At 44.2% G+C, this 13,972-nt stretch overlaps 1 protein-coding gene across 1 annotated transcript in view; it reads right to left on the minus strand.

Annotated features, from left to right (window-relative positions):
* The window catches only part of LOC126537016 (protein Fe65 homolog), a 30,549-nt gene extending 17,651 nt beyond the window's left edge, over positions 1-12,898 (minus strand). The window contains exons 1-7 of the mRNA XM_050184119.3: positions 12,718-12,898; positions 11,920-11,976; positions 11,033-11,186; positions 10,223-10,436; positions 6,564-6,874; positions 4,880-4,885; positions 2,521-2,750 (exon numbers count right to left, since the gene is read on the minus strand). Coding sequence (XP_050040076.1) covers positions 2,521-2,750; positions 4,880-4,885; positions 6,564-6,874; positions 10,223-10,436; positions 11,033-11,186; positions 11,920-11,968 — 964 coding nt within the window. The 5' untranslated portion in view covers positions 11,969-11,976; positions 12,718-12,898. The remainder of the gene's footprint in view (positions 1-2,520; positions 2,751-4,879; positions 4,886-6,563; positions 6,875-10,222; positions 10,437-11,032; positions 11,187-11,919; positions 11,977-12,717) is intronic.
* Between the last annotated feature and the right edge of the window lie 1,074 nt (positions 12,899-13,972).

The raw sequence follows: 13,972 nt of genomic DNA on the forward strand, positions 1-13,972 counted from the left end.
CTGCTCCAAAGTGAGAGCTTCTTCGAGTGAAAATAACATACAAAAGTTTAATATTGGCAGGTCACCTTGCAAGGGTTTGTTGATCTGAAAAGTATAGTACTGAAATGACATCTGATGAAGTCAAATTTCAGTGTAATGTCACCAAATATAAGCAAGCTAATTTCACCTTGCCCAGAGAAGGTGCATTCAGTTTCTGCTGGCACCGTGGTACCAACAGTCGCTGACACCTTGTTAATATGCTCAGATACCAGGAATCATCAAGCTGTGTACTGAGGCTAGCAATACTACAGAAATCAAAAGCCATAACGGTGCATCTCAGGATATCATCTAGCAATTTTATGATTGTGTAAGTCCTGGATTTCTGCTGACATGGGAACGCACATGCACTGCTTGCCAGGCACCTAGCAAACCCAACCGAGTTAAGGGTGACAAAAAGACCCAACTGCTATTCACGTAGCCTATTTGTAGAAGTCTGAGGGTACCACCTTCCAGCCACAAAAGTAGAAATGCTTAGAGCACACTACAATGACCACTGAACTATATGTGCCTATATCTGAGACAACCAAAATGTTTACTCTTTTCTTGCCAGGCCCTGACTGACCACCCAGAACTTTCACAATGTTTCGTGGTTCTTGTGAGGCCAATTTCAAACGCGACTACTCCAATGCGAGTTGTTTTCTCATGAAAAAATGAAATCAAAATATGGAAAATTAATGTTCCAAAGATGCACAAAGGCTATAAGAGATGTTGTAGTGGAGGGATAAGGATTAATTTTGATTACCTGGAGTTTTTTAATGTGTAGCTAAATATAAGTACACAAGCGTTTACGCATTCCTCCCTCATCAGAATTTGGCTGCCATAACTGGGAATCGAAGCCGAGACTTCATATTCAGGACTACAGTCGAACCCGGCTATATCGAACTCGCCAAAAAACGCCTATCAATTCGATATAGAGCATAATTCGATATAAGCCTGCTAAATAATTGGATGTCATAAAAGCACATACCATTTATAAAATCACTTTTATTGATGAAACTAGCTTAGTTTCGCACGAAATAGTCCTGCATTTTCTTCTGCTTGGGCAATTTCGCTGCGTGCGAGGCACGCACTTTTCCACTTCGTTTAAGGAGTCGGAGCAGCTGAGGCTGCAACATTCCGCATTCGCGCAGAAGCACCGGACTAGTGCGAGCGCACCAATCACTTCGGAGGATGTGGACCAAAGACGGTCGTTGCTTTCGTCGTTGTGCCCATTTTCACTTGTGCTCGGCACGATGTCGGCAATGTAGTCTTCGTTCGAGGGCTCTCCCGTGGCCGCGACACCATCATTTGCGCTCACAAACTCGTCCACCGTTGATTCGTCAACAGCTTCCGGAAATTCTGACAGCTCGCTCCAAACTTCGGCAACAACGGCAACGGCTTCGTCGCAATAATCAGAATTTACAGTCATCACCGAGCACGTGGAAGTCGGTACGGCTGAAGCTATTTTGGATGAACCGCTCGTACACGGCCGTGCGTACGCGTCGGGCGCCACGGGCACTACGGGCACCGGGTCGCGAGTTAGGCTGCTTTAGCCCTAATTTCCCCCTTCAAAATCGTGCCGAGAGTGCACCTCGGAATCTTGTACGTTGCGGGGACATCCGACTTGTCACCGCGTTCGACCCGATTTATGATTTCGAGCTTCACGGCGAAAGGCGAATTCTGACGCTTCATCACGGCAACACTGCGGGAGAAGGCGCACACAATGAATCAGATAAGCAGCGAGACAACTCGCACTTTCGCCATCTTGCACGACGAAAGCACAAGAGCCTCTGATTGGCTGTCTGAGCAAGCGTTGCGGGCGCGCGGGCCAGGATCATTTTTTGTAGGGGGTTGTCGGCGGCTCCGAGGTAGCGCGGTCATGTAGGGAGAGCGGTTGGATGGAGCCGCGCCGCCGGGTTTTCCCGACACCACGAGGGAAAGCCAACTTCCGGGGGCACTTCCCGCCGCTTGACGTTCGATATATCGGGAGTCGCTACTAGTTTTGTTCGATGTAAGCGTAATTTTTGCTATATATACTCATTGTAACTATACCGTGTCCAGAAATTGTTCGATATATGGAATAATTCGATGTAAACGAGTTCGTTATAGTCGGGTTTGACTGTAGTAGAATGCCATGACCATTGAGCCATCACGGCAAGTCTTATGCAAGCACTTCCTCCAGCATTTTTGAGAATTAAACCAGTCAAAAGACGAAGAGCATAGGAGAGATGTGGTACACACAACTGGACTAACAACTGTGATAACAAGACCAGTCGTCTGTGCAACGTCTCTTCTCTGTACTTCGTCTTTTGACTGGTTTAATTCTCAAGAATACGTACCAACTGACCAAGATCGCAACTTTCCTCTAGCACCTGCTCCCAGAATCAAGCACAGCCATTTTAATGTCATTTGCGATGGGAGCTGCACTCAGTCGGTTCCTATTCAATGAAAACATCTATCTCAATGCCTAGCGGCTATCGCTGTTGGAAAACAAAAGCTCACCCAGTGAGAGGCTGGCAAGGCGGTCCAGGGCAGAGCCTACACGTCGAGCTGGAGGCTCCGCAGGTGCTGCCCGCTTGTCACCAGATGGATCGGAGAGGCTTCGCTCCAGCACCATCTTCTTGCAGACATCTCGCAGGGCATTGGCAATAATGCGTGCTGGCATGTCGCAACGGAAGACATGGCACATGAAGCGCCTTGTGCCGCTGTCACGTGCTACATAAGCAAAGTCCCTGCAAGATATTAAACGCCAGAGGTGTGAACATAATCTCCGTAATCTTCAGATTTTCGCGTCACATATTTTAGAAGTATTTTTCGGAATCGATCAGTCCACCATAAAGATAAATATCTACAGTCACCAACTTACTTGTAAAAAATGCTACGACCACCCCTTCAAGATGAAATGAATTTTTGCAGACACAACTATATACCAGCAATCTTTTTCTTTTTTTCTGCACGCTATCACACTGTGGAATTCGCTGCCCACTGACATTGTGCAGGCAGCATCAGACCACAAGTTTTAAGATCTTCTGATTCAGCATTTGTAGATTGCAGCTTAGTCAAGCGACTTTTTTTTTTTCACCTGCTTTTGTGCAAGTGTTATCACCGATATTTTGACATGCCATAATCAGTGTATGTTGCATTTTATCTTAGCAGCTTACTGGTGCTCTCATCATGCTCTAATTTTGTTCGGCTGGGTACTTACAGGGTATGTTTCATATTCCCCTGACTGGTCTTTACCCATCACTGAACTGTATAGTTTCTGTGTTTTCCTTGACATGCTGATTGTGTCGACTGTGCTAATTGTATCCCTAATGTTTTTTTTTCTTCTCTAATGATCATTCATGTATCTGGTGCCTACTTTCTGTCTCTTCATTATGTAATTACACCCCTACTGTAATGCCCATATGGGCAAAATGTAGGTACTATTCTAACAAATAAAAAAATTAATAAAATGAAGGAGACATGCTAATAGCTTGCACACACCAAGGTTTCCTGAATTATTAAGAATATCTCCGATGTTATTTACTATAACTATATTATACTATACTATATCATACTATAACTATAACTATTTACTATAACTGAGCATCTGGAAAACTCAGGTCTCTGACAAAAACCCAGATGCTCTGTGCTAGGAGTGTGAAGTTATGCAAGATGGAATGCACTTCCAACATGTTTTCGGTGCGGCAGCTGCTTATGTGAACACACTCATTTCATGCTGCAAGACAACCAAGTTGTTATCATGTCTAAAATGCACAGCATGAGCTGTCTCCTATGGTAAGCGCATGGAATGCATTTCTGTTGGGATAACAGCACGGTCATTATGGAAAGCAAAATGAATACAAATATGCTGTGTGACGCCATTGTGAACTATGTGCCAATTTAGCACCATTGCAAAGTGTTGAATTAGCTGTGTGGTGATGGAATGTGTCAGGCGTGTACACATCAAGCTCCACAACTGATGATATCAAGAGTGACATGCTGTGGCCAGTGGCCATACCAGCTGGGCAATATAAAAGACATGCAAGCTCACATGCTCACACACAGCATGCATTACCAAATTGCAATCAAAATGAGTAACCTCACCACCATAAGCCACTCTGTGCTACATGCAAATGCACTGGATCCAGTACTCCAATTCAACAAGATCAGAAGGTTGTTGACTAGCCCAGTTGATCAGTTCTATACGAGCCAGAATAACTGTTAAAAACGATTGAAAGTATGTGCGTATGCTCAGATTGCATAGCAACATAGTAAGTGTCGTCTACAGAAACCAAAATCACTCTCAAATAATCCACCAACTAGTCAAAAATGGTACAATTTTGTTCATACGAGGCTGGTTGGTACATGACTAAGAAAAAAAAGAAACAGCAGATAAACTATAGGAAAAGACAGATGAACGATGAATGCTGTAGTGTTCATGTTTGTTTTCTGTGTCCTGCTTACATAAATTAAAGAAAAAAAATTGGCACCCATTAGCTGAGACTGTAAGCAAGAACAAAGCCAAATCCATTGTGCTTTGCCAAGGTCACAACATGGTTTATGCCAGCTGTCAGCGGCTGCGTGCAAACCCCTTTCCGTGTTTCTGCTTGAGTGCAGACGGGGATGACAGACCACTCAAGATAACAGTCTCGTCAATTACAACTGCATCGCAAAGCGCTCAGTCTGTGCATGCCTTTCAGTACTTGCATCACAATGCTCTGTCATGCAAAACTGACTGATCAGATTGGCTGGTAAATTCTTGCATTATGCGTGATAAACCCAACTGGAGCTTTGCACAAATCATCACAGCAATGCCACAATTATAGAAAAAGGGACAAGCACCAAAAGCAATCTCATAAGAGAAATGTCCACTCACCGCTCCCTGTACGCAGCAGCGGGCAGCCAGGGCAGCATAAAGAAAGAGAAACAGGAGTGTCAAGTCTCACTAGAGAGTGACGTGCAAGTCCACTGCTCCTCCTCACCAAAGGCAAACACTCTGTTTGTCTCATGCCTTCTGTGACTTTTATTTCATTGTGCGACAGAAGTTACGCAATGGAATACCAACTGGCCCAATCTTACCTGTTATTAAAGGGCAATTGCAACGAAATTTTTAACTCCGTAAAAAGTGTACTTTCACATACTGTAGCTAAAGGGGAGCTTCCATGCAAAATTTAAGTTTGCAATATGAGTCAACGCATTGCAAAAAGCTTGCACAGATAGTTGTCTTTGATACCGAAATTGGGAAGGAAAAGAAAAAAGAAAAGAAAAACCCACTGTCATTACCGGTTGCCAGAAGTGGCGCGTGACCTAGAATGCGTGGCTCTTCCGCATAACCAGCAAAATCATGCCCTGCTGCTTTGCCAAGATAGCTTCATTTGTGTATACAACTCATTTGTAACTAATTTAGCCAATGTAAAATTTTGCTGCTGTAGGCCTTTAAGCTGTGCTAGTCTATATCTCTGATACACATGAAGTCACCCTTCGGACATGCTATTACACACAATGTGGTTTATCTGCTCTTCCATCATACGTCATACATACATACATACATACATACATACATACATACATACATACATACATACATACATACATACATACATACATACATACATACATACATACATACATACTTCATTTTCCAACCAGTAATGCACAGTGAATAGCACATTCATTTGCATACATGTATTTGCCCACAGTCTGGCAAGAATGTGCTTTGCTCTTTTACACAAATTTAGCTTTCAGATCACTAAGAACAATGCCAACATAGTAACTAAATGAGAAAATTATAAAATTATAATGTATAATTATATATATCAAAAGGTCCCATGAGCCAGTGTGAAGGGTATCAATGTAGTATGCACAGATGTAAAAGTCTACTTCAACAGATTGTCCCAGTCAGCATGACACTGAATGCAGTGTTTCATAAAAGCATTCAGACATTGCAAGCAACTCATGTTTGCGATGTAAAGGCAATTTCACAAGTCTTGCTTCCCTCTGTTGCTAAATGGGAATGTAATTGAAAATCTTGAGAGCTGTGACCTGGAAGAGAGCCGGAGGAACAAAAGTTGCTCAGTGCTAGCCAGCCAAGATTGCAATTACTGTACTGTTTCACTGTAAAATCGTTTTGTTATAGCTAGGTTGTAGACTATATCTGAGGAGGAGCAAGAACAGCGATTCTTCAGTACTTGTAACCTGGCAAACTATCCCGAAGTAAAAAAATGGGGGACCCTTCAACGAAGTAAAGAAAGCACAGGTTCCATTTTTCATTGCATTGCCTTCTCTGAATAAAAACAAGAATGCAAGATCAACATCCCCCTGGAACATAATGCTTCCTTGTGGTTTCAATAATCACGAGTAAATGATTTTGATAACTTTTCGGACCCATTTGTAAGTTCGGCAAGACACCTCCTGGCTTTTCCACATACACAAAAAAACCATTAGTTGCTTGTTCCAATAACTTTCAGACTCTTATGTCAGAGCAGAAAAACATACTAAGGGCTTCCTTCCAGCTTCTTTTCATGCGCACATTTTTAAAAAGGCAGCAAATGTGAATGTACCGGCCATTGTCCCTGCCAACGCCCCAAACACGAATGGCATGCAGGGGCTGACAGTGAAGCACTGTGCCATCCTGGGGCCGCAGCAGGCGCAGTTGGAAACCATCCAGCTCAAGCAGCAGGGATCGCCCTTCGCCCCATCGACCCACGCCGTCAAGCCCTCGGCCAAGCGACAGGTCCACAATGCAGCGGTTCAGTGCCCGGCTTGACCGCTCTGGTGTCAGCTCACTCTCGGGAATCTCCGACCAGCCCAGAGAACGCACGGCAAAGCGCATTGCCTCCCCACTGCTGCTGCCACCAGCTATACAGTCCTCCTGCATGCAGTTGAAGTACACTCCAGTTAGAATGATGCGAAAGAAGAACACTGTGCTGCCCTCATAAAGCAGGAGACATAGGAGAGGTGGTTCCTCTCTACGACACAGATCATTTTCACAAGAGCTACAAAATCTCTGATGGATGGACAAACGTTAGGAACAAACACTTCAGATGTGGCACTAGCTTGTCATATCTCAATAAAACAAAATGCTTCATGCGCTTAAAGAGCGTTTTCCCAGTGGTTGTTACAAACACGACACACTTCATATCTGAACACCTAAGAGCTCATTCAGTGGTACATCTTCCAACAAGCTGCAGCTTTGCATTCTATGCCATCAGGTGCCACAAATACATGCTTCCAATCTATACCCATTCTTTAAGCCTAATGCCTTTCTCCACAAAGTGTTAAATGGTAACCCACATGCTGTGATCAGTCAAAACTTTTGCTCAATTTGTATGAAACCTGTAAAATATCTAGCTATGAACATAAACCCATGCATTAACCAATATGCAACTAAAAACTGTTTCCGAACACTGAACGACAGTGCTACCCTCGAATTATTTAGGCATTCTGCTAGAATAATGCTCCCCTGCAATTTCTTTAAAGAGGAGCTGCTTGCAAAACATGACTCCACTCCAGTGCTTTCCAGAAGCAGCTGAGAATGCCTGGTTATGATCACAAGAGTTTGACGCAAAAATGACTAAAGGTAAATCTGGCACTAGAATCCACGCACACTTCCAGTACAGCGCTTCATCCAGTGTGGAAATAAGGGATAGTACACTCACTGACAAAATATTGTGGGGTGCATGAATTGCACTCCATGGAGTGCCAGTGCAGCTGCCGTGACTACACAGTGAAGCAAACCTATGAGTGCAAAGTAGAAAATTAACGTAGAGATAACATTAAAGCTCCTAAAAAATGCAGAAATCTAACGTTTCCTCGATTTCTTTTTTTGCAAGAAAAATCGACAAGAGTCTAATATGTGTAGCACAGTGGCGGCTGGTTTCCTAAAGTCAGCTCTGCCACAGTGCAGCTGTGCTCATGCAGAAAAGCATATCAATGCCGCGAAAGTAGTTTTTTGCTCCGTGTTCTTGGGGGAGGGGGGGGGGGGAGGAGCAGCATGATAGAATAGAACAAGTACCGTAATCAGGCATTGTAAGTTACTGCCACTGGTTGAAAATACTCCTAAGGGCAGGCCAAAATAGGTGTTTTTGACAGACGACATGTGTTCAATGCATTCACAATCCCCTAAGCTCTGCCGAGACAGCTTCTGCCAGTAAAGGGGTCACCAATGGGGACACCATACGGGTCAGGAGTGTGCATGATGATTGGTCAAGTTCGAATTATCCGGCAAAGGCCAATTTTAGGATCAAAATAATGAAAGGGCCCATAGAAGTGCACGGATGCCAATCGGGACCTTTTGTCAGTATTGAATTAACCAATCGTACTACGATCATTCCCATTGTGGTCGAACAACAGCAGCTGCAGATTCCCCTCTAATAACTTTAGTGGGAAACTCTGTGGTTACAATATCAGGCTGTTTCAGAAAATGTGACTGAAATTCCTTAAAATGAAGGAACAACAATAATTTTGATTTCCTCAGTATTGCTTTTATCACAGAGCGGTACATTTAAACATTTACTCATGGTATTACTTCGACAAGTAATTCGAAAATTAGACTAATTAGCTTTTATAACTAAATAAGCCGACAGTTGATCTTAATAGGGGACTTATAACTCATCATCCGAAGAGTACATAGGCGATTACAGAAATGCCAAAGGTTGATGCTGTAAATTTCTGCAGCTTAGTGGATTCCGCCCAATTTCATACTGAAAACGGAAGCTGAACTGTTCAAGAGCACAAATGTCTCACCCTTAGCAGATGCTCCTGAGTGATGTGACTGTGTATGCTTCACTATCAAGTGAGCATGAGCGAGTACGAAGTGGGTAAATCACCCAATTATCACATCTTTCCTATATTTTAAGGAATTCAGAAAGCATTTTATGATGCACCCTGTATTAGGTATGGCGTCACTGACTAGCATTACTAATCTACAGGGATGGCTCTTGGTCACCTTCCGGGGGTCAATTTCTTTCGTCAAATGCGACCCCCCAGGGTCGATTTTTTTTTATTGCAGACTTAAAATCTTCAAAGTGACCTGTTGCAAAAACAATTTACCACAATTTTTTTTAGAGTGACCATAAAGTGACAAAAGATATTTTTCATGGTAAACAGGCATTGTTTATTCGTGAATACAGATGGGCTTGCATAAAACTTATAATAAGAATTAAAATGTAGATACACTGGCATAGATATATATTCTGATTTGGCACTCAGGCAGTAGTCTTCATTGAAGGAATTGCTGCTCGACTCACTTACAGAAGAGCAACCAGCGTGCACATCAATCGCGTAATTGAACTGTATATGTGAGCACCCGCAAGCAACTCAATGGTTGTGCAACCATCACAAAAACCAAGAGTCATAAACTTGCAGTAATCCGTCATCCCGTCATCAACAAGAGGGAGCTTTCATGAGTATCAAGAAAGGAAATGCAGGCATTGCAGCATCATTCGTATACAGCGACATCCATTGTATTTACCAGCACCCACCTGTGAATTGATGTAATTGCACTACTGTGAACAATAAACGAGCGAGCATCTGGCAGTGACCGTTTGAGAGATTAGAAACTATACAGACACCAGTTTTCACGAGCACAACGAATAGAAACAGCGTGTGAGACAAAACCAAAACTAACTGCCATACACCTGCGAGCAGTCACTGACACTCCGGCGCAAACAAGTCGTGTAATAAAAACCAAGGGACTATGGAGTGAAAGAAAAATGCATTGTATCCACAGAGGGTGGCAGCACTTGTTGGGCAACAAGGAGTTGAAAAATTGGTGCATTTTTCAAACATGCAGACGGCGTCATAAATATACGGCATTAACCATTCGAGACTTGTTCACAGCAACACATATTTACGGTTTTCACCCTCAAAGGGTTAAATCAAAGGGGAAGCGCTAAGCTGTACTTTCTGGACTCTAGGTAGGGTGCTAAGTCGAGGAACCTTTAACCCTTTCGGTATCACTGATTTATCAGTACGTTTTCGCATTTCTGTCCCGCCATGTCAATGACATCAGATAGGAATGTGAGGACCATACCAAGAGAGCATTTCCCATTATCCGTGTCATTTTTTCCTTCTGCATACCAAAGATGAACCGTTATGTTCAATTTATAATATCCAAGAAAAAAACATGATGCTGGAGGTTCATAACATCAAAAAAAACCTACAGTGAAAGGGTTAAAGAACACGAGGGTAATCACTGCACTGTTGTTGCGAGCCTTGCCTGTGGCTGAGCAGCCGGTGGCTCGGGTGGCTGTGGGAGCAGCGGCCGGCTTTCAGGTGTTGGGAGAGAGCGACTGGTACCTTCTCGTGGTCGCTCACGTTGGATGGTCCCAGTGCGGATGTGCCAGTAGTAGGGCCCGTCGTCATCTAGGTGGCGCTCCCAGCCCTCAGGTAGGTCCTGTTGTTCTGCCTCATCCACCTCCTTCTCTGAAAGCCTGCTTGCACACGCAAAAACATCCTTCAATGAGGTAGGAAAAATAATACACTCACACACTCTTATTAAAGCTATTTCGTTTGCACCATCCTAATGTGTTCCTTTAAGAAAACATCTACCAAAAGTGAAGTCAAAATTAAGTGTGCAGTAAAAATTACCAATAGCTGCACCGTATCATTTTTAGCAACACAATGTGATGGTTAGGTTTCCTTCAGGGCACTAGCAATAACGTTTTCTTCCTTTTTTTCTATTGCATTTCTCTAAACTAAGTCTCCAGGTAAGGGGCAGCAAGGTTCCTACTTGAATGTGTTAAGCTTACACTAAAACAGTAGCTTCTCCAAGAGCCTCATTAGTTCTCGCATAGATAAACAAGGGCCTGGGCTCGTTCCTGTAACGTCATATGACTAATGTGGAGCCCAGGACTGCAGCCTCCCTTAGCCCTCACGGATTCATTCATTCATCGTTGCAATCATGTCTAGAGTACAGGTCATAATGATTGCATTATAATAACAAGACAGCATCATATGTGAAGTTATGCAGAAAAGAAGCACGAAGACCAAATGGTTAAAAAGGACTAATAAAAAGCAGGGGACTTACAAGTTGTTGTCACCATCTGGCTGCTCAAGCATCGGCTGGCTAGTCAGGTCGATGCCCATGGATTGAACGTGTAGCTGTGCATAGCTCCAGCGACTTTTAACCCGGACGGGTCCATTCAAGTTCACATCCAGGTCGCCAGAGTCTTCATCCCGCTCTGCATTAACCGGACATGGGGACTGCTTCACTAATCCACTTAGGGACAGCGTGAACCAAAGAAAGAAAGAACTCGCTCCCACAAACTATTTTGTTACAGCACTTTCTTAATGACCAAGCTTTTCTGAGCGTAGGGTGCGGTAAAATTATCCACTGCAAGACATGCAAAAAGCAACAAGTACTGACTGCAATGCAGGAAAGCAGTGTAGGCATTGCAAACTGTTGTCACATGGACAAAAGACTGCGCTGGAACGACATGTGACAAGCAATGCCTTACACGCACTTTTGCTTCTGACAACCTTTCAGGCGCGATCTCGACATTCATGCAATTTTATCCGACTTGTATAAAGCTGTGCATTTTACAACGACCGACCAACTGCAACGGGGCACAACACCTGGGGAAATATTCTATATCGGACGGTCACTTTTGGAGATACCACTTCAGTGCACGCTGATTGGCTGGTTTCGCAAAACCGTTCGAACCATCCAACGCGCCGTGAATTACGTCACCCGAAAGTAACAGTATCGCCGAAAGTGATCGTCCCCTGCCTGCCCGACCATCAATCGACACGTGGTGACGCACAATCCGGTCTGAGGCGGGCTTTAAGGACTAGTTTAGTAACGCGCCAAGCATGTTCTGTACAATAGGGTATCTACGACTAGCTGCTATAGGCTCGCCGCTGTCCATTCTATTACAAAGTGTAAGTGTAGTTTTAGAATCAAAACAAACTTACCCAAGCAAAAAGCGTGGTTGGTGCTTAGCGAGTTCATTCCGGTCAGCATTCGGCCATCTGCGCCAGATTAAAGCATTTCACAGAATGCCATTTGTCTATACACATCGAAATTCCTGTGGAAAATAAAAGCGTAAACTTTTTTTCTTTTCCTTTTCTTATGACAGCTGTGTGTCGCACTTGGGTGGCAATGTTTTGAGTTGGCATATACGAGTTTACAAGCAGATGAAATTAAAATGATATTGTACAGCGATCGAATCGCAATACTTGGAGACGCGAATCTGCATAAGTTATGCCGATTTTCGCGGAATTTTCGTGATTATCGGTGGTGAGCCTACCTAACCGGTTGCCGCGCATCGCGTGGGTTGCTCGAACGGTTGTCTGAACAGTTAAAAAAGAAGAGGGGGAGTCATGTGGTTCCGATAGTGTGTCGGCAAAACATTTTCCGGACACATATAAAGCAACGTCTACAGCGTAGCATTCAAAAGGTTCCGCATCGCGAGTATTGTACAGCTGAGAAACATCAATATAAACTTGCAGCGCACACACAGGCAGCACACCTCTATTAAATCGCTAACGCAATTGAGATACCGTCAAAAAGCCAATTTTAATGTACATAATCATCGTCTGCTAAGCACTAATAACCTTAAAAAGGGCAAGGGTACAGTGAAGCCGCACGAGTTCATTTCATGCTCCACATACACCTAACCGTATCGATTTAGGGCTAGTGGACCGTCTTTCCACGGCGTCAGCCGTAGCAGGGGAACACAAGGCACACGGGGCGACCCCCAGGAGACTCACCGCCCTTGCTCGATGTACGCAGATGTCACATCCGAACGCGATCAGAGAGATAAAAGGTCACTCCGTTATCAGCTGCTGCCAGCGATCTCAACGCAATGCCTCACAGCTCGCTGGCACCCGCCGGCTTCGCCCGACGGGCACTGCTGCGACTGCGCAGGCTGGCGCAGGCGCGCACGGCCCGCCGCACCCCTCCGCGTACCAACAACCGCACGCGCGCGACCATAAACACACCGGTCTCACATGGCAACCGCTGGTGCTGGTCTATAACCAACTGTTACGTTACCCAACTGTTTGCTGAGGTCTTATTTGACAGATCTCTACCACGCTGATTAACAACAACAACAACAACAAAATAATAATAATAATAATAATAATAATAATCATAATAATAATAATAATAATCTAAAATATGTTTACACCCTTGGCACTCTTAAAACGTTTGCACCCTTTGGCGTGTATATTTGTCCCACAAAAATAACCGTCATCTGCCTTGCTTGCGTTTCCTTTCCTGAAAACTCGGCGCTCGCTACTTTCCTGTCGAGAATGCTGTGTCACACTGATAACGCGCATGCTGATCGTCACTGGGAAGTACCGCGCTCGCAGCGTTTAAAAAAGGAAACGCGGGCAAGACAGATGACAATTATCGTTGTGGAACAAGATAAGCCCCAAAGGGTGTAAACCTTTCTTACACTCTTAAAACGGTTGCACCCCTTGGTGTGTATATTTGTCCCACAACAATAATCGTCACTCTTGGAAAAATTTACACCCTTTCGGGCTCATCTTGTCCCACAACAATAATCTTCATCTGTCTTGCCCGTGTTTCCTTTCTTTAACGCGTCGAGCCCGGTACTTCCCAGTCACGAACGGCATGCGCGTTATCAGTGTGACGCAGCATTCTCGAGAGGAAAGTAGCGAGCGCCGAGTTTTCAGGAAAGGAAACGCAAGCAACGCAGATGACGATTATCGTTGCGTGACAAATATGCACCCCTAAGGGTGCAACCGTTTTAAGAGTGTATCTTCCTTGTTTGCGTTTCCTTTCTTGAAAACTCGGCGCTTGCTACTAAGAGTGTATAAGAGTGTATACACTCTTATACAAAATTACTCCCTTTTGCCACACAACGATAATCGCCATCTGTCTTGTCCGCATTTTCTTTCTTTAACGCGGCGAGCCCGGTTCTTCCCAGCAACGAGCGACATGCGTGTTATCACCATGACATAGCTTTCCCAACAGGAGAGTAGCGGTCGCGGCGTTTTT

Source organism: Dermacentor andersoni, chromosome 4 (genome assembly GCF_023375885.2).
Source record: "Dermacentor andersoni chromosome 4, qqDerAnde1_hic_scaffold, whole genome shotgun sequence".
Lineage (NCBI taxonomy): Eukaryota > Metazoa > Arthropoda > Arachnida > Ixodida > Ixodidae > Dermacentor > Dermacentor andersoni.